This window comes from Cutaneotrichosporon oleaginosum (assembly GCF_008065305.1).
Source record: "Cutaneotrichosporon oleaginosum strain ATCC 20508 chromosome Unknown ATCC20508_contig02, whole genome shotgun sequence".
NCBI classification, from domain to species: domain Eukaryota; kingdom Fungi; phylum Basidiomycota; class Tremellomycetes; order Trichosporonales; family Trichosporonaceae; genus Cutaneotrichosporon; species Cutaneotrichosporon oleaginosum.
In genome coordinates, this window is record NW_027072171.1 from 2068639 (window position 1) to 2089076 (window position 20438).

At 62.4% G+C, this 20438-nt stretch overlaps 8 protein-coding genes across 8 annotated transcripts; 4 read left to right on the forward strand and 4 right to left on the reverse strand.

Annotated features, from left to right (window-relative positions):
- Positions 1-481: 481 nt before the first annotated feature.
- On the forward strand, positions 482-4138 carry COLE_02504 (uncharacterized protein; the record flags this gene model as incomplete). Its single annotated transcript, XM_065626215.1, has 11 exons — positions 482-790; positions 927-958; positions 1156-1180; positions 1269-1419; positions 1472-1691; positions 1763-1880; positions 1935-2052; positions 2088-2252; positions 2287-2886; positions 2933-3003; positions 3101-4138. The coding sequence occupies 11 exons, from the start codon at positions 482-484 to the stop codon at positions 4136-4138; spliced, it is 2847 nt and encodes a 948-aa protein (XP_065482484.1).
- Positions 4139-10140: 6002 nt separating this feature from the next.
- On the forward strand, positions 10141-11773 carry COLE_02505 (uncharacterized protein; the record flags this gene model as incomplete). The annotated part of the gene is made up of 3 exons (XM_018420039.2): positions 10141-10793; positions 10825-11033; positions 11064-11773. 3 exons carry the CDS (start codon positions 10141-10143, stop codon positions 11771-11773), a joined length of 1572 nt encoding a protein of 523 aa, XP_018275849.2.
- An 80-nt stretch (positions 11774-11853) lies between these two features.
- On the reverse strand, positions 11854-13130 carry COLE_02506 (uncharacterized protein; the record flags this gene model as incomplete). Its single annotated transcript, XM_018424325.2, has 5 exons — positions 11854-12329; positions 12363-12487; positions 12540-12611; positions 12645-12916; positions 12948-13130. 5 exons carry the CDS (start codon positions 13128-13130, stop codon positions 11854-11856), a joined length of 1128 nt encoding a protein of 375 aa, XP_018275848.1.
- A 190-nt stretch (positions 13131-13320) lies between these two features.
- On the forward strand, positions 13321-14267 carry COLE_02507 (uncharacterized protein; the record flags this gene model as incomplete). The annotated part of the gene is made up of 4 exons (XM_018425580.1): positions 13321-13359; positions 13390-13489; positions 13520-14120; positions 14153-14267. 4 exons carry the CDS (start codon positions 13321-13323, stop codon positions 14265-14267), a joined length of 855 nt encoding a protein of 284 aa, XP_018275847.1.
- Positions 14268-14356: 89 nt separating this feature from the next.
- COLE_02508 (uncharacterized protein) lies at positions 14357-15943 on the reverse strand (the record flags this gene model as incomplete). The annotated part of the gene is made up of 5 exons (XM_065626216.1): positions 14357-14521; positions 14554-15411; positions 15473-15563; positions 15596-15851; positions 15889-15943. The coding sequence occupies 5 exons, from the start codon at positions 15941-15943 to the stop codon at positions 14357-14359; spliced, it is 1425 nt and encodes a 474-aa protein (XP_065482485.1).
- A 534-nt stretch (positions 15944-16477) lies between these two features.
- COLE_02509 (uncharacterized protein) lies at positions 16478-17077 on the reverse strand (the record flags this gene model as incomplete). The annotated part of the gene is made up of 2 exons (XM_018424324.2): positions 16478-16804; positions 16889-17077. The coding sequence occupies 2 exons, from the start codon at positions 17075-17077 to the stop codon at positions 16478-16480; spliced, it is 516 nt and encodes a 171-aa protein (XP_018275845.1).
- A 554-nt stretch (positions 17078-17631) lies between these two features.
- Positions 17632-18771, reverse strand: COLE_02510 (uncharacterized protein; the record flags this gene model as incomplete). The annotated part of the gene is made up of 2 exons (XM_065626217.1): positions 17632-18488; positions 18519-18771. 2 exons carry the CDS (start codon positions 18769-18771, stop codon positions 17632-17634), a joined length of 1110 nt encoding a protein of 369 aa, XP_065482486.1.
- A 1157-nt stretch (positions 18772-19928) lies between these two features.
- Positions 19929-20390, forward strand: COLE_02511 (uncharacterized protein; the record flags this gene model as incomplete). Its single annotated transcript, XM_018419857.2, has 1 exon — positions 19929-20390. One exon carries the CDS (start codon positions 19929-19931, stop codon positions 20388-20390), a length of 462 nt encoding a protein of 153 aa, XP_018275843.1.
- Between the last annotated feature and the right edge of the window lie 48 nt (positions 20391-20438).

The following is a 20438-nucleotide window of genomic DNA, read 5'->3' on the forward strand; positions in this document are numbered from 1 at the left end:
GATTGTGGAGCCAGGCCAAGCAATAACGGCAGTACTGCAGGGAGTGCTGTCGTCATGTGCGACTTTGCTCGTGTTTGCTGGGAGCGATCCAGGTGATACATGCAATGCAGATGAGGTAGATGAGAGATGGAGGTACAGGATAATCGTTTATTACTGTTTATTACTGATTTGCTGATTTGGAGCATGTGATGTGGAAACAAACGACCTCGGCCGAATAGACCCGCAGTTGAAGCGGTAGAAGGCGCCAGGAAGGAGGGAGCAGTTTGGGCATCAAAGTTATCTGATAACGCCCACCCACCGCCGTTTTCACCGTTTTACTCCCGCCCAACTCGCTCTCTCCTTGCTACATCTCCCGCTCCACATCGCGTGCAGCCCATCACCACTTGCACTCACAACTCTGGGGTCGCGTCCCCTGCGTCCCCCCTCCCATCTTCCCCCCCACTCTTGTCCTCCCCGTCTCGCCTTGCTGTCCCCCCCGACAATGTCAAGTTCGGGGCAGGGCTCGCCTAACATTCCAACCGCGAGCTCGTCCCGACCCATCCTTCCCGGCCAGATGCCACAACGCAAGGACAGCTACCCGGTGCACACGCCGAGCGCGCTGTCGCACGTCTCCTCCCCCGGTGCCGGCACCAGCGGGGCGACGAAGCGGCCGTTAGCGCCCGCACCAGGAGGAGATGCGCGCCCAGAACGGAAACCCACGGACCGGCCACAGAGCATCACCGACCCGATCTCGGGAAAGAAGAAGCGAGTCAGCCTCAGCTGTGCCCAGTGTACGTCTCCCATCTCCCAGCTATGCATCACCATAGCGCGCCCGCTGACGCCCAGGTGCGAAGAGGAAGCAGAAGGTTGGTTGGGCCGCGGACAGAAACCTAGGGTCTTGGCAGACGCAACCAGCAGCCCACTTGTCATGAGCGCTCACCTTTCAGTGTAATCGCGAGTACCCATGTCAACACTGTGAGTCATCATCCCAACACCGTGCACCACTAACGCTCCAGGTGTCGGTGAGTAGAATTTCTTGTGCAGCCCGCCCACCCCACCCCCCACCTTGACCGCTCGCCCTCCTCATTAGCCAAACAAGGCGGCAGAGTCCAAAAGGGTCGGGGGGTTCGGGCCGCACCGCCAAATCCAGTCGAGAGCGCGCTGACCCCCTCTCGTAGCACGCAAAGTCCCTGAATTATGCGTACGTCCCCGCCCACGATGGCCATCACTGCCATACGAGCGAGCAACATCGCCGTCGCAACACATGCATGCATGCGTGCTGACCCCAGGTTCCATACACACCTGTGCCGAGCAGCTCTGCGCACCAACTCGACCAAGCCACGACCGAGCGCCTCGAGCGTATGGAGAATGTTCTCTCCGTGCTCGTGCGCCACAACCCCGGCGTCGGCGGGTATGAAGCCGTCCGGGATTGGCTCAACTGTACGTCATGAACTCACTGCCGGGGGCTGGCTAGACTAAGCGCTGACCGCAGCGTCTGCATTCCAGCGCTTCGTGAATTCGACACCGAGTACGCCCGCCAGCCCGCTGGTGCCGCAGAAGCTCGCGCAGGCGCCGCCCCTGCGCATCCGCACGGTGATGGGGCCAAACGACCCACAGCCGATCCCGCCAGAAGACATCGAGACGATGGAGCGCGGCGGCTCGGCCGAGGACGAGGCCCGGGTCGGCAAGGGGTGGCTGGGCGAACTGGAAGGGTGAGTAACCGGGACCGGGGTGCTAGTGGCAGTGTGGCGTGCCTGCCGATGATGTTGACGCTGACATGCAGCGGCGTGCCCGAGGGGATGCGTATCGACGAGAACATCACGATGCGGATGGACGTGCATGGCACGCCTGCTGAGAATCTACAGCAGCTGATCCGCGACTGCGGCGTCAGCCCACATAAGGTCAGTGTTGATCGTGGCGAAAGAACAATTCAATGTGAGACATGCTGACCTCAGGTCCAGGAGCTCATCCAGGAGCTGCCCCCGAAGCCATTTGCGGACAGGGTGATCGACTGGTATTTCCAGCACTTGAATCTTGTGCGGTACCCTATTGACGAGCGCCTCTTTCGGACATGTGCGTTGGCGTGACTTGAGCAGTGCTGACGGCAGCATACGAGGACTTGTATTCCAAGCAGCGAAGTGTGGACCCTGCCAACTTGCGCGCCCTCCCCCTCGTCTTCATCGTGCTGGCCATGGCTGTGCGCCTCGCGCCAGACCACTGGGCAGGCGATGACCAGACGCGCAAAATATCCAGCCTGCGGATGTACTGGAGCTGTGAGTGATTCTCCTGGGCTCTGACTGACGCCAGCGCGGCGCAGCATCCTGATCGCGACGGCGCTCGAGTCCGAGTCAATCGAGCTGGTCCTCACGCGCCTCCTGAGCGCCATTTACCTCGTGCAGATCCACGACCGCCGCCTGACCGAGTGCTGGTCGCAGCTCGGCGCGTCCCTCCGCACTGCTCAAGCGATCGGGCTGCACCGCGACGGCTCCAAGCTCGGCCTCGACCCCTTCCAGACAGAGTACCGCCGCAGACTTTGGAGCTACCTGTACCACGCGGACCGGCTGTACTCGCTCATCCTGGGGCGGCCGCCGAGCATCGGCGACGCGTACGCGGACACGCTGCCGCCGTCGAATGTCGAGCTGTCCGAGTTCAAGCTCGCGGGGCCGAACAACCCGCCCGGCCCGGCACCACAGGCTCGTCCGCTCTCTGAGCCGACGACCGCCACCTTCCTAATCCTTCGCCGCAACCTTAGCGGCATCATCGGACGCATCGTGCACCACTTCCAGAAACTCAACGAGCCGGCGCAGTACGCCGATGTCCAGCGCCTCCAGGACGAGCTGGAACATTTCACCAACACGCTTCCACCCCATTTCCGGATGCGCGAGCCCGACAAGAGCCTCGACAAGCGTAAGCTTTTGCTTTTTCGAGGAGTTTTTTTTTCTGACGCAAACAGAGTACTACTGGCTGCCCGTGCACCGATTTATGCTGCTCACCGAGGTGCTAGTGACGACGATTATTTTGCATGTGAGTCGGGCGTCGCGGTGGCTTGGCTGTGGCAGTGGAGCCGAATGTGGCAGCTAGGCACCGGGCAACAAGTAAATGTGGTCGCCGCTAACGCCAGCGCCCCTGGCTTCTGCGCCGTCTCTCGAGCAACCGCTACGCGGCGAGCCGCACAGCGTGCTTCGAGAGCGCGAAGCTCGACTTCCAAATCCGCCAGGACTTCCAGCGCGAAGTGCCCGACTTCAAGCTGTTCGCGATCACGGGCCAGTTCAAGATGTTCAACAGCGCGATGATCGCGGGCATCTCGGCGATCATTGACCCGCGCGGCCCGGACGCGGACCAGATGCGCCGCATCCTCACCACCTTCCTCGAGCAGCACCCCTGGTCCGAGGTGGCGGGGCTGGACGAGACGACGCGCAAAGAAGTGCAGATCATCCACACGCTGAGCCGCCGCGCGGCGCAGATCTTCGAAGACACGATGGCGCCCGGCGAGCTCAACGCGCAAGACAAGGACTCGGTCTCGCTCCTGCTCGCGCTGCGGCAGGGCGAGCTCATGGAACCGGGGTTCGGCACGCCCGTGCCGACGCCGAGCGCGACGCCGGGGCCCGGCCCCGCGGGTGCGGGCGCGGGGCGGCGCCCGCCACCGCCCACGCCGTGGGCGCGCTTCGCGGCCAACATCCAGTCGCCCGCGTCGAGCGGGCACGAGGAGGACCACTCGCAGCGCCTCCTCGACCAGTGGTTGAGCGCGAACGCGAGCCTCGCGGGCGGCGGCATCGGCGGGCCCGCACTTGCCGTCGAGCCCCCGTCGTCAGGCGTCGGATACCTTATGGCCGGGCTCGGGGGGATGGCGCCCGTGCCCGCCAGCTTTGGGCCGGGGCCCGGCACGCCGGGGAGCTTTAGCGCAAGCCAGACGCCCGTGCAGCTCGGCGGGTTCGTGTGGCCGCAGCATGGAGACGATGCGCTTAATGCGCCTAGCGTTGACAGCTCGTTTGCGTTCCCCGTACCTGCGACCGGGTTGGACGGGACTGTGCTGGGCGTCGGGGGGGAGGCGGGCGTCGAGAACAGCGACGAGTATTGGAACACGCTCATTGACGGCATTCTCGGTACGACAGGGGCAAACAGCAACATGGCGGCGGCGAGTGGAGGGAATAACTCGTAGATATTAGAGCGGAGTGCGATGAGGACGAGCAATCAGGTCAACAGGGAGTCGAAGTATCCTCATGTATCTTGCACATGCACCCTACTCTTCAGTGCTGCTGTGAGAAGCGTGTGAAACAGTGCATAAACAGATCAACGTGTATGGTATCCGGGTCATAATGCAATCGTACAGTTCGTGCTAATGTAGGTTGATACAGGTAACGGCCAGTGGTGGAGGCGATGCGATGAAATGCAAGAGAGAATTGTGTCGTTGTGTGGCGCGTGTATCACAACTGCTGAGGGGAAACAGTGCCGTCCGTATTGTCCGAGCGGGTGCGCTGAGTCGGCGTCGCATCGAGCGACAACGGTTCCATTGCGGGGATGATCTTGCGGCTTACAGGCGTCATCTGCGATGCTGTGATGCCTACGGGCGGGGTTGCCGCAAGCTCAGGGGACTCGGCGAGAATCAAGGGCGAGTCTGCCAGGTCTGGGGAATCTGCCATGACGGGAGAATCCGCCATGGTCGGAGAGTCGGCGAGCATGACCGGCGAGTCGTTCTCGACAGGCGAGGCGGCCATGATTGGTGAATCGGCAAGCATGACTGGTGAATCGTGCTCGACCGGCGATGCGGCCATGATCGGAGAGTCAGCCAGCATCACCGGCGAGTCATGCTCGACCGGAGACGACGCCATGAGTACTGGCGACTCGGCGACGAGGTTGGGCGAGTCGTGCACGTCGACAGGCGACGACGCAAGCTCCTCGGGCTTGTCGGCGAAATCACGAGGCGCGGGGTTGGGCATCGTCTTGGCTGGACCGGGTTTGCCGCCACCACCACGAGCCAGATCAGTCTTGAGTGGACGCAGGCGCGCCCATCCACCAGCCTTCTGCTTATCGTGGGCCGGTGGCTCGGGCGTGTCATCACGCTCAGGTGAAGAGACGATCGCGGCACCCTCGTCCTCTGACATTTCCGATGGCGTCTGCACGCCTGTCAAAGCATCTGGGAGGGTGTACGAGTCCATCGAGCCCGAGGTTAGGGACACGTTCCCGTCGCTGGGCGACAAGCCCGTCTGCCCCTCGTGCATGACGGACATTTGTCGCATGCCGACAGCACGCCGCATTTTGTGAACGGCGCGCACGACGGTGAACACCGATCTCAGCGAGATGAGCGCGTTGTCCACCTCCTCCTCCGTCGGCTCCTCAAACACGTTGCCGTAATAGAAGAGGTTATCCTCCACGCTCAGGATGGGCTGCATGCCCCACGCGTTGACCCACGAGTTTTCCTGCGGTCAGCAGTCTTCTCACGTCCAGGACTTACGCGAATCTCAGTCATGGTGAACCGCTGCTCCGGGTCCTTGCGTAGCATACCGCGAATGAGGTTCTGCAAGTCGCGGTGCCACTCATTAGGAATCTCCGGCCTCGCGCGTCAGTAACACTCAGCCACACCACACGGTCCGGACTCACTCCTTTTCACGGACCATCCACATGAGCTCGATGGGGTTGGCGACATTGAACGGCAGCTTGCCCCGCAGCATGCAATATAGGGTAACGCCAAGTGCCCAGATATCGACAGACTTGCCGTGGACTTCGCCGATAGAAGCTGACGTCAGTGGCTGCCAAAACACGCGTTTACCGCGCCGCAAGGTACTCACCAGTAAAGCTCTCGGGGCTGAGGAAGGCGGGACTCCCGCCTGCAGCCTTGATCGTGTCGTCTCCCTGGAACATCTCAGACACGCCAAAGTCGGCCAGCTTGACCATGTCGCGCTCGGCGGTGAAAAGGATGTTCTCGGGCTTGATGTCGCGATGGGCGATACCGTTGGCATGCAGATACTCGAGGCCCAAGCAGATCTGGCGGAAATACTCGCGCGCTTCCTCTTCTGTAAATGGAGGCTTCTCGTTCGTTGGCTCGAAGCCAGGCTCGACCTTCATGAGGACGCCCCCAGGAAGGTACTCGAGAACGAGGAAGAGTCCGTCGGCATTCGGCACCGAGATCGCCTCGTAGAGTTTGGTCAGCTGCTATTAGCGTTGCCAGGTGACGGTGCAGCAACATACATTCGGGTGGCTGGCTGTTAGCGGCATGTTACACTAATCAAAAGGGAACTCACTCTAACTTCTTCATCACGGCTACCTCACGCCGGATCAAGGCAAGAGGGTCCTTCTCAAGCATCTCATCGGAGACGAGCGCAGCCGTGTGTGCAGATTGTGGGGGCTCGGTAGCGGCAGGACCCCTGGGGCCGGGGCGGAGGACGGGGCGGCGGTTGCGACGTTCGCGCGCCATTTGAGCCTGACGCTCCATCAACGCCTGCTTCTGGAGGCGCGCTTTAGAGAACTCCTTGATCGCCTGTGCGTCAGATCTCGCCCCTGCGCCCGCCCGAGAAAGCACCCCAAGCGCCTAGGACTCACATATTCCTTTCCGTCTCCGACGTCTATGCCGAGGACGACGGATGCGTAGGCGCCCGACCCGAGACTGTTACCGATCTTGTACTGGTTGATGACGCGGGCCCCGTCGTCGTCCTCGTGCTGAAGGCCGAGGGTGGTTTCGCGCACGACGTGGGCGCTACTCTGCCGCTTGTGCTGGCGCATGATCCTGTCACGCAATCTGGAAGGTCCCGGCGACGAGGGGGAAGGGGTGCGCTGTGCCGAGAAGAGATGCGGGGACGAGTCGGGGAGACCAACGGGCACAAAGCTGGGGGGCGACTGTAGGAGAGCACTATCGTCGCGTTCCTTCTCCTTGCCCTGTGGTGCCATGCTCTCGGAGCGTGGAACCGGCGTGGACGCGACGCGATGCGGCACGGGGTGAGGCGGGAGCGCGGGTCGAGCATCATCCTTTGACAGCGAGACGCGAGGAGACGCGTCTCTGTCCGAGTTCTCATCTGGCGACTCGTACTGCACGGCTTCCTCTGGCATGGGCTGGAGGGTATGAGGGGGTGCGCTGGGATTCACGTTGCGTGGGCCGGAACTGGCGGGCGACGCAGACACTGGTGTGGGCGGGACTATGACGGTCTCGGGGAGAGGAAGGTCGGCGGTCTGGAGACTGTCGCCACGAGTAGTTGCGCGTGAGGAGGCTGTCGGAGTTGCGATGGTGGGGAGGGTATTGCGAGGTTTGGTTGGCAACCGAGGTGGGCCTTGGTCGGTCATTGTGAGTGATGTCGGGCGGAGGAGGGGAGATGAGTCGATGCCCGATACGACGATGAAAGAGATGGTGAGATGAGAGACGGCGATGAGATGAGATGAGATGAGATGAAATGAAATGAGACGAGAAGAGTTGGAGAAGAGGAGGTGAATTGGAGGAGGAGGGGAGGGAAGGTTGTGGATGACTGGATTCGATCTCACTGTGCCGAGGAACGTCACTCTCCTCAACTGCAGCACTTTCGTCTCCCATCTCCGTTTCCGACTCGCAGCGCCCTCGTCGCTTTCTCTACCGATACTCTGCAAATCAGATTGGCTGGATGTTACTGCGGAAGTCTGTTCTCTGTCTGTACGACTCCTACGTCTCCCGCACCTCTTGAACATGCATTCACCCACATGGCTGCAGGCTATGAACAGCACACGCAAGAGCCAAAAAGTGCACGGTTGTAAGGTTGCCGCCCTGCTAGCTCGCATTCACCCCGCACCCGGTGCAGCGCTCATGCACTGCAGAGCAGCCGAGCAGAGCTCAGGGCTCGTCGAGTTTAGCGTTTGCGTGCAGGCTTCACGGCTCCAACATGAAGATGCTCGGCGGCTCGGCGGCTCGGCAGCTCGGCGTGGCGGTTCGCAAAGGCTCACGGGGAGGAGTGACGAGTGGAGAGCCATGCCGTATCGCGGTCGCGCGGTCGGGAATCTGCGCAGTCGGGATCTCTGGATCCCGGTCGCCAACGTCAACGGCCGACGAGCAGCAGGGTTCCTATCAGCTCGTTAAGCCTGTACACGAGGCTGCCCACGCGCGCTCACACGAGCAGATCACGCGCACGCGGTCAACGGCGGCCGCGACGTACGTACATGTGTCTCAATTCAGTTGCTGACGGCGACCACCCGATTCTGTCTGATAACTCTCCTGTGGTACTCGTGCAATCCTGCAATCCTGCAATCCTGCAATCCTGCAATCCTGCAATCCGGCTCGGATGTGCCTGCCAAGTTCAGTGATCTGCGCACGGCAACGTCTGAAGGGAGGGCGAAAGGATGGATGAAGGGTTGAAGGGGTACAAGCAACATGTCGGCCGTCGGGTGGCGCTGCCGTCCTGCATACTGCTCGTCTTGTGCATGCTCCACGCTCGGGGGTGGCACGCTGCATTGCAGGAGCGCAGGATTACAGAATCTTGGAGGATCTCGCAGGATCGCAGGACCTTGCAGGATCTCGCAGGTTGCAAGGATGGACAGGTACGCCGTGCAGGGGTTTCAGATCTCCGTCTGACCTCCTGCTGCACGGATGCAAAGTTGTCGGAGTCGGGCCGCTCCCATCTGTCAGTGGCCACTATCTCCGCGGGATACTCATATGTCTTGGCTGCTGGCTCCTTGCTTGCATTGGCTGCCTCCTGCTATACCATGTGAACTCCGCGTGGGGAGCAGACGCCGAAAGACAGATGTGCTCGATGCTCTTGTTCCTAGTAGGTCGCCTTTACTTGGTCACCTGCACGGAATACGGTGCCCTTGCTACAGGATCGCGAAGTGCGGCATCTCCAACATCTTGAATCACTGTCTTGGCTGGCGTCTTGCTCAAGTCCTTGGCTAGCTGCAAATGCAGGGCAGGGTCGACGATACAGAAACATTCGGGCTGCCCATGTGCTGCCCTCGAGATGACGGTGCCGGATTCTACAGCTGCCCAAGCAGGCAAACACTAGGTGCCAAGGAATTGATGGGGTCGCCGCGATCGCCTTGCTCGCTGCCGCGTCAATTCTCGTCGCGTTGATCGCCGTCTGGATTGTCATCCTCCTCGTTGGCCGTCATGCATGACTCTCCCTCCCGAGCAGCTCGTGTGAGCGTGCGGAAGCGCGTCGAACTGATGTATCTCTCGTGTGACCAGCTGCCGCTCCATCGCCGTAGTGATCGCGGTTGAAGGAGACATGGTCAATTGTCGATGCTGACTGGGAAGGTCGAGGGAAGGTTGTTGGGCCTGGACGGACTGCTCGTGGGTGAACGGCTCGTCTCTCGCGGCTGTGGCAGCAATAATAGACTCGGGACCGGACAGGAAAGCTCACCATCCAGAACCATGACAACCAACGGGTTGTGAGAGGTACTGTAGACGTCGCCGCGCGCTCACCTCAGAGGTTTCCAGCTATGCTGAGGACGATCGCTCTCGTACTCGGCGGGGAGGTCAGTGGACTCGAATGAGAGAATCAGTGGATGAATGAGCATTGATCAGTGTGGGTTGTAATCACACCCACGAACCTGCTCAGTAATCGACAGCGGGAAGGAGAGCGCCGACGAAGGACGGCGCGAGACGCCCAAGAAGAGCGACGGATAACTCGTGAAGAGCAAGCAGGAAAGAGGAACGAGGAGACATTGAGAAACAGAACGGGTGATGAAGGAGTACTAGAATAGATGGCCACCGCCCGCCCATGGAGGGAAGGTGTGGTGTGGCAAGCCAGCGAGGTTGATGCGACTTTCCTCCATCTCCATGGTGGAGTCGTGAAGCCCTCCTCATCGATCCTCTACGTTCTACCATCCTCTGATCCTCCGATAGCACCCCGAAATGACTCTCTGCGATCTACAAATGGCCTGCTACGCTCAGCGCTTATGTCGACGACCTGAAAAGTGCCATACTCAAGGCCTCAACGTTGGTGACAATGGCAGGTCATCCTTCACCCCAAGTTATCACCTGCCCCACTCTCCCACCCTCAATGTCTTGGCACTGCGCCGACCATACCAACCCTCCTCATCCCCTCAGCGCTGCATCGACATCTCACCATGGCGTACGCGCGCCTGCCGACCACGGACCGCGAGCATGCGTACCCGCCATCCTCTCCGCTCGCGCCCAGCGCCTGGCGCTGGAGCCGCCCTGGGCGGTTGCTCCTCGCGCTCCTCGCGGCCGCTATGCTGGTGCATTACGCCATGCTGCTGATCTCGTCGGCGTCTCAACCCTCGCCGCGCCGGGACTGGGTCCTCCCCGCGTCTCCGTCCGCGCCCGCGCCCCCGGAATCGCACGGCGCGCCCTATCGGGACGCGACGCCGGTGGCGAGCGCGCAAGCCTTCCTCGCGCTGGCGGAGGCGGAGATCTCCGCCCTGGGCCTCGACACATGCGGCGACGAGATTGGGCGGGCAATGGTCCGCGCCGCGGCCGCGCGGCGCATGGTATACTGCGCGGCGGACAACTCTTCTTCGTCTGAAGAGGTGGCGGCCGGCGATCCCGGCGCAGCAGAACGCCTCGCGGCGGCGGCCGTCCGCACCGCCCATATAGAGTGTATGCCTATGCGCGGCATCGGGCCGCCGCGGGCGGAGGGCGTGGATCCCACGCTCGGCGCCACGCCGCCGTGGTGGCCCATCACGTCGACGGTGTGCGTGAGCCGCAACTTGCGGCCGGTGGCGCGCATCAACCAGCGCAACTTCCTCGCGCGGTGCGGGGTGACGCCGCTCGGCGAGCGCCTGCGCCTCGCCGCGGCCGAGACGTTTGTCGGGCGCGCCATCGTCGCCGAGGACGGCGAGCGCTGCGCCCGCGTCCTCCCGCACACGGTTATGTTCGTGCAGCGCATGGACCAGTGGAATCCGTACGTCGTGCGCCGGCGCCGCTCATCCCAGCTTCCATGTCGCCGAGGACCTGATCACCACCTTCCTCTCAATGCTTGTGGCCGGCGAGGCCGTGCCCGAGCTCCGGCACCATCGGATTCAGATGGCGTTCCTCGATAATTTCGGGCTAGATAGTAACCGCTTCGACGGGGTGTGGGAGCGCGTCGGCGCGCTCCCCCCTCGCCGGACGCGGCACGAGCCGTTCGACGATGGCGTGTGTCGTGAGTGTCTGCACGACTGAGCTGACCCAGTCAACGCCGCCATTCATGGTATGTATGGCCGCACGTCGCTCCTCTCGGCGAGCGGGACGACGAAGACGTATGCGTGCGCGTCCGCCGTGACGTGGGCCGCAGCGCTCTACTACCGGCACCTCTTTGGGCTCTCACCTCCAACCACCACGCCCCGCCCGAACATCAATATCTTATACGTGTCGCGCGCCCGCTTGCGTCGTCACTTCAACGACGACGTGGGCGCATGGCAGGAATACCGCGAACTGAGCAACGAGAGCGAAATGCTCGTGCGCTGGCGTGCCGGCCTGCACGAGATGTGCGGCGACACGTGTGAGTTTGTCGACGCCAACGTCCACCCCGAAGTATGGGCGCAAAACCGGACGGAAGGGAAGAGGCAGATCCGCTTCGCGACCATTGACCCCGTCGGATACTCGCTCGAAACGCAGATTCAGCTCGCGGGCCATGCCACCCTCCTCGTGGGCCAGCATGGTGGCGCGCTCGGCCTATCCCTCTTCATGCCGCCTGGCCGCGGTGCCGTGCTTGAGTTCACCGTCCCTATGGTCAAGGGCAACCAGCACTTCCAGCACATGGCTGTGCAGCTGGGGCACATGCATCAGCAGCGCGTCATTCACTCAAAGATCGACGTTGAGCGTGCATGGTCAGATCTTCGAGAGGTGGTGGAGGATATCTTGCTTAGTGAGGCGCCCAAACCAGTGCAACAAGACGAGTAGTTACCATGGACACCCGAGAGACAGGATGGGATCTGTTGTAAACTATATTACATACATTTTTATGGCACAGCCTGCAATATCTAGTCAAATGGAATCGGCTTGATGCCCTGTGTGAACACGGGCGGCTTCGCGCCGTGCGCCTGCGCTTCGGCAAATGCACTTGGCACGGGGATGCCACAGCAGTCCATGGCCCAGCCCTTATCCTCGTGAATGTGCCCGTGAGCGTCAGGCTGCGCCAACGGCTGCTCCTCCAGCGCAGCCTTAAGCTCGGGGTCGTCGTCAGGCGACGGGAACGGGATGAGGCTTCCGAAAAGCGCGTGCTGCATGACAGGCAGCTTGCCCAGCACCTCGGCGGCATACATCTTGCGCATACCCGAGTTGACCTTGTCCCACGTCTTGACGGCGCTGATGTCGTCGAGCATGGGCGAATGCCACCGCAAGCTCGCCGTCTTTATCGAGTTGATAAAGGCGATGCACGAGAGATACATATACTCGCTGGCGAACGCGTCGAGAATCTCGGGGTCGTGGATCGCCTTTGGACGCAGGTGTTTGTGCGCTGCTGTTAGCGGACTCGCTGGAAGAAGCTCACTCTTCAGCTGCCCCGCACCCCACAAGAACGGCAGGAACTGGTAGTCGTCCAAGCCCCACACGCCGTGCGAGCCCGCCGGCTCGAGCCAGTACGTAGACTGGAGGTAGCGCATGACGAGGATGTACCTGGGGTAAGCTGTGGGCTGAGGCGGGCCTGCTTTGGGCCACACCTGCTCACCGCCAGAAAATGCCGAGCACAAGGTACGTGTAGTCCTCCTCGTGGAACACGCCCAGCTTTGTGAGAGACAGTCTGGGGTCAGCGCGCCCGACGCACGCCACTCACAGCCAGCAGAGGAAGTTGAGCTCGTGCCCTGATCCATAGTCGACACGCTCTCTATTCCCCCAGCTGTGCTGGAAATACGTTTGGACCTCCGGTATCGCCTCTGCCGGCAAGCCTGGGATGCTGGCGTGCATCGCGTCGCTCGCGGCCGCGACGCGGTCGTAGAACGTCTTGAACGCGGGATTCCCGAACCGGCTGAGCTTGTTGTCGACGGGCGGCGTCGCCTTGGCAATGTCGAGCACCTGCTCCAGAATGTCCATCACGGCCTGCGTGCGCTTCCGTCAGCCCGGCCACTCCAATGCCCACCTCGTTCCCCTCGCCGGCTTCGGACAGCTTGCGCCCAACGATGGCGGCGTTCAGGCCGTCGATGAAACCCATGATCGCGGCGTGCGCGGGCGAGCACGCAAACGCCTCCAAGTGCGCTTTGCTGAGGATGTGCTTGGTCGGGACGACGAAGCCTGTGCTCTCGTTCTGTTCTGTGTCTGTCATGGTGGATGTGGAGACGATGAACAATCACGTCGGGAAGAGTCTGGTGGAGGGAAGGTGCTGGACCAGACCGGTCCCCAGGCACGCGTGCCGATCACGTGGCGCCGATCGCCCTCACCTCCGCCTCGACAAGACGGCGTCCACCAACCTCCGCTTCATGCGCTTCCTCATCCTCTGGCTTTGCGCACTCACCATGGCCTCCTGCCAATACATCGACTCCGTAGTCCTCTTTGTGAGTGAGCCGCGTCCGCGCTGACGCCAGGGCGACAGCATCACGCAGGCGTGGAGCGACGGCTCCCTCGCCCAACGCATGAGCGAGTACTACCTGCGGCGGCTGGACGTGGTGAACCGCGGCTTCGGGGGTGGGTGATGCCGATTCCTCGCTGAGACAGGCTACAACACGGACAACGCGCTGTCGGCGTTCGAGAGCGTGTGGGCGACGCGGGCGGAGCGCGAAGCCGGGTGCGCGCAGCCCGCGCGCCTCATCACCATCTGGTTCGGGGCGAACGACGCCGTCGTCGAAGGCGGGTGGCAGCACGTGCCACTCGACCGCTTCCGCGCCAACCTCGAGACGCTGGTCGAGCGCGTCCGCTCGCCCCACTCCAAATGGTACTCGCCGCAGACGCGCGTCGTGCTCGTGTCGTGCCCGCCCGTTGTGACGGCCGACCGGCATGCGGCGCAGATGGCCAAGTGGCGCGAGTTTGGGAGCAAGGGTGCCGCGCCGTGGCCGGATCGCGATCCGGCGACGACGAAGAAGTACGCTATGGCCACCGTCGAGCTCGGCAAGACGCTGGGCGTGCCCGTGCTCGATGTGTACCACGGTATTTGTGAGGCGGCGGGGAGCGAGAAGCAGGAGGATCTCGCCCGGTTCTTGTACGACGGACTGCATCTGAACTCGGAGGGGTATGCGGTCGTGTTTGAGGGCCTCAAGCGCTTGATTCTGCGCGAGTGGCCGGAGATGGACCCCGAGTCGCTTCCCATGCCCATGCCATAGTGAGTCCCCCGCAGGCGGCGCTGACCAGCAGCTGGGCGGACATTGACAAAGCCGACCCCGAGGCCTCGTTCAAGACGGCCCTTGCGGAGGCCAGGGCGTACGAGGGCAAAGTGGGCAAGGACGAGCGCAAGAGGGAGGAGCTGTAGCATCGTGACATACGTGGGCGAGTTGGAGATCATTCAGAGACGGAGTATATATAACTCTACACGCTTGACTCGCTCGCTTATCGCTGCGCCTAGATCTCCCGACTCTCATCGACATTGACAATAAAGTTGGCGAACCAGCGGACCTGCTCGACAAACATGTTTGCCTCGATGTACTCGTCGACAGTGTGCGCGTTGTTGAACGTGCCCTCGAAGACGAGGTACGCAAAGCGGTAGATGTTACGCGTGAGGTTCCACTGTTGTCAACTCCTTCCCAAGTTACACGCACGTATCGCTTCGTGTCTGTGTTTCCCGTAGTCAAATACGGGGCCATATGCACGTCCGCGCTGCCCCGCTTCTGGCCGCGCGACGCGTACACGCTCTTCGTCGTGCCGGCGAGGATGCGCCAAGCAGGCGCATCCACAGTGTACGGCGACACGGGTCCGGGGTCGAGCGTAGAATTCCACGCTGGCGCGAGGGAGAGCTTGCCCGCCGTCTTGTCCGCGAGCGCGACGTCGCCAAACGCGTCAAAGTCGAGCGCGTACTCCTTCGCTACAGGCCGCAGCACGCGCGCAAGCCGCGCCTGCAGCTCCGCGACGGAGGATGAGAGCGCAATCCGGTGGTTGATGTACGCGGTGACGACTTCGGGGAGAGCGTTAACCTTGGCCCCGCCACGGATGATGTCGGCGGCCTGCGTCGTTGTGATCATAGCGGTGCCGGCGTACTCGGCCCACCAGCCCTCGAGCTTCTTAAGGGCCTTCTTGTCGACGCGGTCGCGCGCCAGCGCGTCCGTCACGCGCTTGATTGTGCGCGTCACGTCGGGGGGCAGCGCGGCGTACTTCGCCGCGCAGCCGATGAAGGAGAGCAGCGGGTTCTGCGGATCGAGGTGCGGCGTATGCGGGTGCCGCTCGAGCTCGGCGATCGCGAGGGCCGCGTACCCGATCCCCGTGTGGGGCGGGGGCACGGACGAGTGCCCCCCCGGCGTCTCGACGCGGAGCTCGACGTCGAGATATCCCTTCTCCGCCACGGCGGGGAGCGCGAACATCTGTCCGCGGACCTCGGCCATCCCGCCGCCTTCGTCGACGATCAGAGCCATCGAGTCCTTCCCATACTTCGCCTCAAGCCACTGGCCGATATGGTACGCGCCCTGTTATCAGCTGTGCCGGGCGCGCACGCACGACCTTGCCCTGGCGTCAGCGGGTTCTCGGGCGACTCACGCCAGTCTCCTCGTCGCATCCGAGGGCGAGGATGACGGTGCGCGACGGCGCAAACCCCGCCTCGAGAAGCAGCTCCATCGCGGCACTGGGTCAGCGCGCTCGCTGTCGGCTCACAGAGCGCCAATCACGCCCGACTTGTCGTCCATCGCGCCGCGGCCCCAGATGCGCTCCCCGTCGTATTCGCCGCCATACGGCTCGTGAGTCCACATCCCCCGCGTCTCGCGCAGGACGGGAACAACGTCCTGGTGTCCGAGGAGGAGGAGGGGTTTGTGCTCTTCCTCTTTCCCGCGCCACTCATACACTAGCGCGTGGGTCATGACGCGCGTGCGCGCCATGTGCGCGTGCACGCGCGGAAAGGCTTTCTCGAGGTCTGCGTCAGCGGTCGCGGTCACCAAGCCCTGGCATACAGTCTGCAAACTCGTAGAACACGTCCCAGCGCGTATCGTTTCCGATGGGGCCCATTTCGTCGAAGATCTCCGTGGGGATCTTAACGGCGTCGCTGAGCCATGTGACAATGCGGGATTTTTGGCCGTGCAGGAGCGCGTTGACGTCCCATGTGGGCGAGAGGGGCGCGGGCTGCGCGCACGCGCCGGCGTGTTTGTTCGGGTTGTGTTTGAGCTCGGCGGCGTGGAGGGGCAGGCGGGCGCGCGTTGAGGGGTGCAGCAGCGGGAGGGGGAGGAGGAGGAGGCAGAGAAGCGCGAGCAGCGGTCGCGCCCAGCTGCGCCGGGAGTCGGTGTGCAGCGGGAGCTCGGGGTAGCCCATGGTCAGTACCTCGGGACGGCCCATGTCAGTTAGTGGGCAAGAGACAGCGACGGTGAGGTATATAAGGAGGCAGCGCGCACGCAGCGCTCGAGCGGATCGCTATATCCGCCGCGGCGATGGCCGAAATACGTCATCCGTGACTGCTTTCCGCTCGGCAATCTGTGGTCATTACAAGCTATATGACTATTATTAGGGCGCTAATCTAAAGTAGGCGACGGTGTGGGTGGGCTCGGACTAACTCTGCCGGGCATCGCGTGGGGATGGCACGTACGTCGGCGGGGGGTACGTGATTGAGTCCACAGGTGTATCCCCGTACCCCGGAGCCGGAGCTATCGCCGCTGGCCCGACGCCGAGCACAATCTCGTCCCGCCCCGCGTCCCGCTCGTAGACGGGCAGACTGGAGGACGAGGGGACGCGCACGACGGCGAGGCTTTCGAAGTAGGCTGCGGCGCGCGCGTCGGCGGCGCGCTGCGCCTGTTCTTGGCGCGCGGCGAGGGCGGCCGCGCGCTTCTTGCGGCTGCGCCGTTCGGAGCCGCCGGGTCCCCAGATACAGCAGAGAGTCTGGGGTTAGGGGGTGCTAACGGCGGGGGGGAAGCGGACAGGTCTCAGAGAGGAGGAGAGGAGAGGAGAGGCGAGTCGACATACCACAATAAAGAACACCCCGGCAATCGGGAGCATGATCTGGAACGCGAGGGTGCCTCTACCCTCCATGTCCGCGAAGACGAGTGTGCGAGGGAGAGTGAGCGTGGGCGTGGGCGTGGCGGCGGCGAGCGGGGTGGAGGAGGACGTCGGCGCCGGCGGCGGGGAGCGTGCATCGCGCTTGGGTACGAGCATGGGTGTGGGGGGCGAGATGTGGCTGCAGGCTATATAAGCCAGCCCACATGCCAAGCCGTGGCAAGTTTTGCAGTCTTGCGGGAGATGGCTCGAACCAAACACGGCCACTTGGGATGTTATGGATGCTGCGATACGTCGGAGCATGAAGCATTGCCCCTCCGCACCTCCCCTTCGGCGTCGGCGTCGTGTCCCCATCTCCGTCCGGGCGAGATTACCGCCCGGCAACGCCTGCACCGCCTCACTTGGCGTTCCGCAGCTCCGAGGCTGACATGCCGGGTGGGCCAGGATATACACATCGTCGAGCTTCCGGGTGACGCCGAGATGCACCGCGGCACGCGGCATACGTCATCAATCGGTTGGTGGGCACGAGATCCAGCCCCTCAGCTGCGCTGCCTGCGCCAGCTGCGCCGACTGCGCCTCATACGTCGGCTGGCTGCGCATCGCTGCACTCGGTACGGTCGGTACACCTCCGCGTGCATGTACTCGTGCATAGTAGTACAGAGTGACAAGTGACAAGCTGATGTATGGATGACAAGCTGTGTAGTGCTATAGGCTTAGAAAAGGACGGCTGCAAGGACGGACGCGCCGACGAAGAGCGCCGGCACAGTCAGCGCGGACCCGGACGCCGCCGTGCTGGTCGAGCCGGTGGCGGTGCCCGACGGGCTGGTGGACGTGATGTTGCTCGCGCCACCGGTCATGAGGCTCTGCGAGTCCTCGCCGCCGTTCTGGACGCCGTTGGCGAGCACGGCGAAGCCGATGGCTGGCGGGTTGTAGCGGTACGTAGAGTAGACGTTCTTGAGGAAGGTCGCACCGACAATCCACGAGATGCGCGAGGTCGACGAGAGCTGGATGGCGAACACGGCGCCGATGCAGTAGCGGCCGCTGCTCGAGGTCGCGCCAAGGTTGAAGTCCTCGTCCGAGATGTAGTATGTCTTGCCGCCGAACTGCATGGCCATGTTGACCTTGGTCGAGCACGGGTACTGGTAGTAGCCCTGCATGCCTTGGCTCGCGAGCGACTGCGAGCCGGGGATCGCGGCGTAGATGTCGCGCACGACCGAAGTCGGAGCTCCGATCAGGGTTGTGCCTGTGTCGATGGCGGCGTTGGCACTGGAGCTGCGGTACGAGACCTGCTGTCCGCTGATGGCGATAGCCTCGATGGGGATACGCCAGTAGTCCTCATCGGTGCTGGCGATGTCGATGTAGTTGATGTCACCCTGGTAAAGGGAGGTGTTGACGCCACCAAACATGATTTCGCCGCCCTGCTGCTCGACGTCCTGGACGCGACGCTGACCACGGAAGCGCGCCATGAAGACACCAAACTCGGGGTTCCTCCAGGTGTTCTCGGCGAGGTACTGCCACCATGGGGTTGCGCCTGAGCTGGCGATGGACTGGAAGGCGAGGCCCATGAGACCGGAAAGAGGGGGGTCGATGAGCTGGCCGCTGGACGAGCTGCCGACGCCCTGAGCCTGTGTCTCTTCGACGAGACCAAAGCCCTGGCTCTGAACGGTAAAGCCGGCACATGTCACGTTGTCGACGGCAATCTCGCCCGCAACGTCGCCCGATCCGTAAGAGACCTGGAACGAACGTTGTGGGAGCTCGAGGGTAGAGGAGGCCGAGTGGACAAACTTTTGCATGCCCTGGCACTGCTGGCATTGCTCGGACATGACCCAGAGATCTGAAGAGCCCGTGTCCATAATGACGTAGAAGTCCTGGGGTGGGGTGCCAATGGAGACGGTTCCGGCGTAGCTGGCGTCGACGTTGACGTTGATGAGATTAGCACGAGCACCATCGGCAGTGCCAGCACGCTTCTGCAAAGAGCGCTTGGTCTGTTCCAAATATTCGACCTCGCGTTTGTCGAGAAGACCACTGTACTTCTGTCGCAAGTTTGCCGCTTGTTGCTGGGCCCACTCCATGCGGACGCTGGGGTCTTCACTATATTGGCGAGAGCTGAGAGAGGTGAGGGGCATGGAGAAGGTGCCTCGCTCCTCGACTGCGACGGGGGAGGCGACGACGGCAGTCGCCGCGAGGACGGCGAGCGCAGCTGCGCTGGTGATCATGGCCGGAGCAGGAGGGAGGAGAGAGAGAGAGAGAGAGAGAGAGAGAGAGAGAGAGACAGGTAAGGTGAAGATGGAAAGGTGACTTTGTGGAAGGGGGTGAGTCACGGTGACAGACGGGAAGAGTGGAGTGGGGGGGTGTGGGGGAGAGGGAGGAGGTGTTGTAGGGAGTTGAGGTTAAAGACAAGAAGAAGAAGAGGAGGAGGAGGAGGAGGAGGAGGAGGATGAGATGGTGATAATAAAGAGAAAGACCAAGTAGTGGCTGTGTAAGAAAGAGAAATGACGGAGAGGGAGAGTCGGCAGTTGGCTGCGCGGCCTTGGCGGCGGCGGAGAGGAGGCGGAGAGAGCAATGGATGGATGACTGCGGGGAGAGAGTGCGCGTGCCAAGCATCCCCCTCCTAAGCCCCGACTGAAATCATCCACCCTCAGTAGACATTTTAAATCTCTCTCTCTGCCTCTCCTCCTCTGTCGCCTCTCTGCTCTCTCCTCACACCCCTCGCCTCACTCTCCACCCTCCTCCATACGCCCCCCCCCCCCTCGGCCCCCCCCTCTGACCACGCCGCACGGCTTGTAGATCGCAGATCGTAGACAACTCGCGACTTTTGCACAGTGCACCAAGCGCGGGTGCACGCGCCAAATCGTCTTTTTTCCCTGGACTGGCGCAGTGAATCTCCCCTTTACCCCCCGCTCCGCATGCTCCGCAGTACGCGGTATTTTTCCCTGTTCCTGTGCAATACGCAGGGTAAAATATCGCCACCCGCGCCTCGGCGCCCTCGCTCTCCTCCGTCACATCATACATGTCCGCTGCATTCTGCGTCCCCAATCGCCACCGATCACCGATGACCACACTCTTCTCCACATCCATCCACACAGTATGCATAGAGCGTGTACGAATATCCCGACTGCGCCCCTCTGCGCCCCTCTGCGCCCTTTCTGCAGATGACGATCTTTGTCATGCCCAAAATGACCGTGCCTTGCCCTTTCGGTGTTCCAAGGTGAGTGACCCTGACCAGTACGTCATCTCTCTATCCACCGGCGTCCGGGCTCCGGGCATTCACCGTACTGTACATGACACTACTTCCGCCAAGCAAACTTTACAGCACCTGTGTGATCGACATTGGATCTCGAGCTCGTTGCCCAGCATGCCCAGAGACCACAGCCTACTCGCGCCACTCGCCCCATCCTCTGCCGTACATCTCGTACCATCGCTTCCTTCGCTAGTGTCGCTTGCTCGCCTGCCTCCGCATGTTACGCCGTAGTTGGTCTACCTGGGCTTGGGCTGTGCGGTGGGGACACGTGGGCCGAGC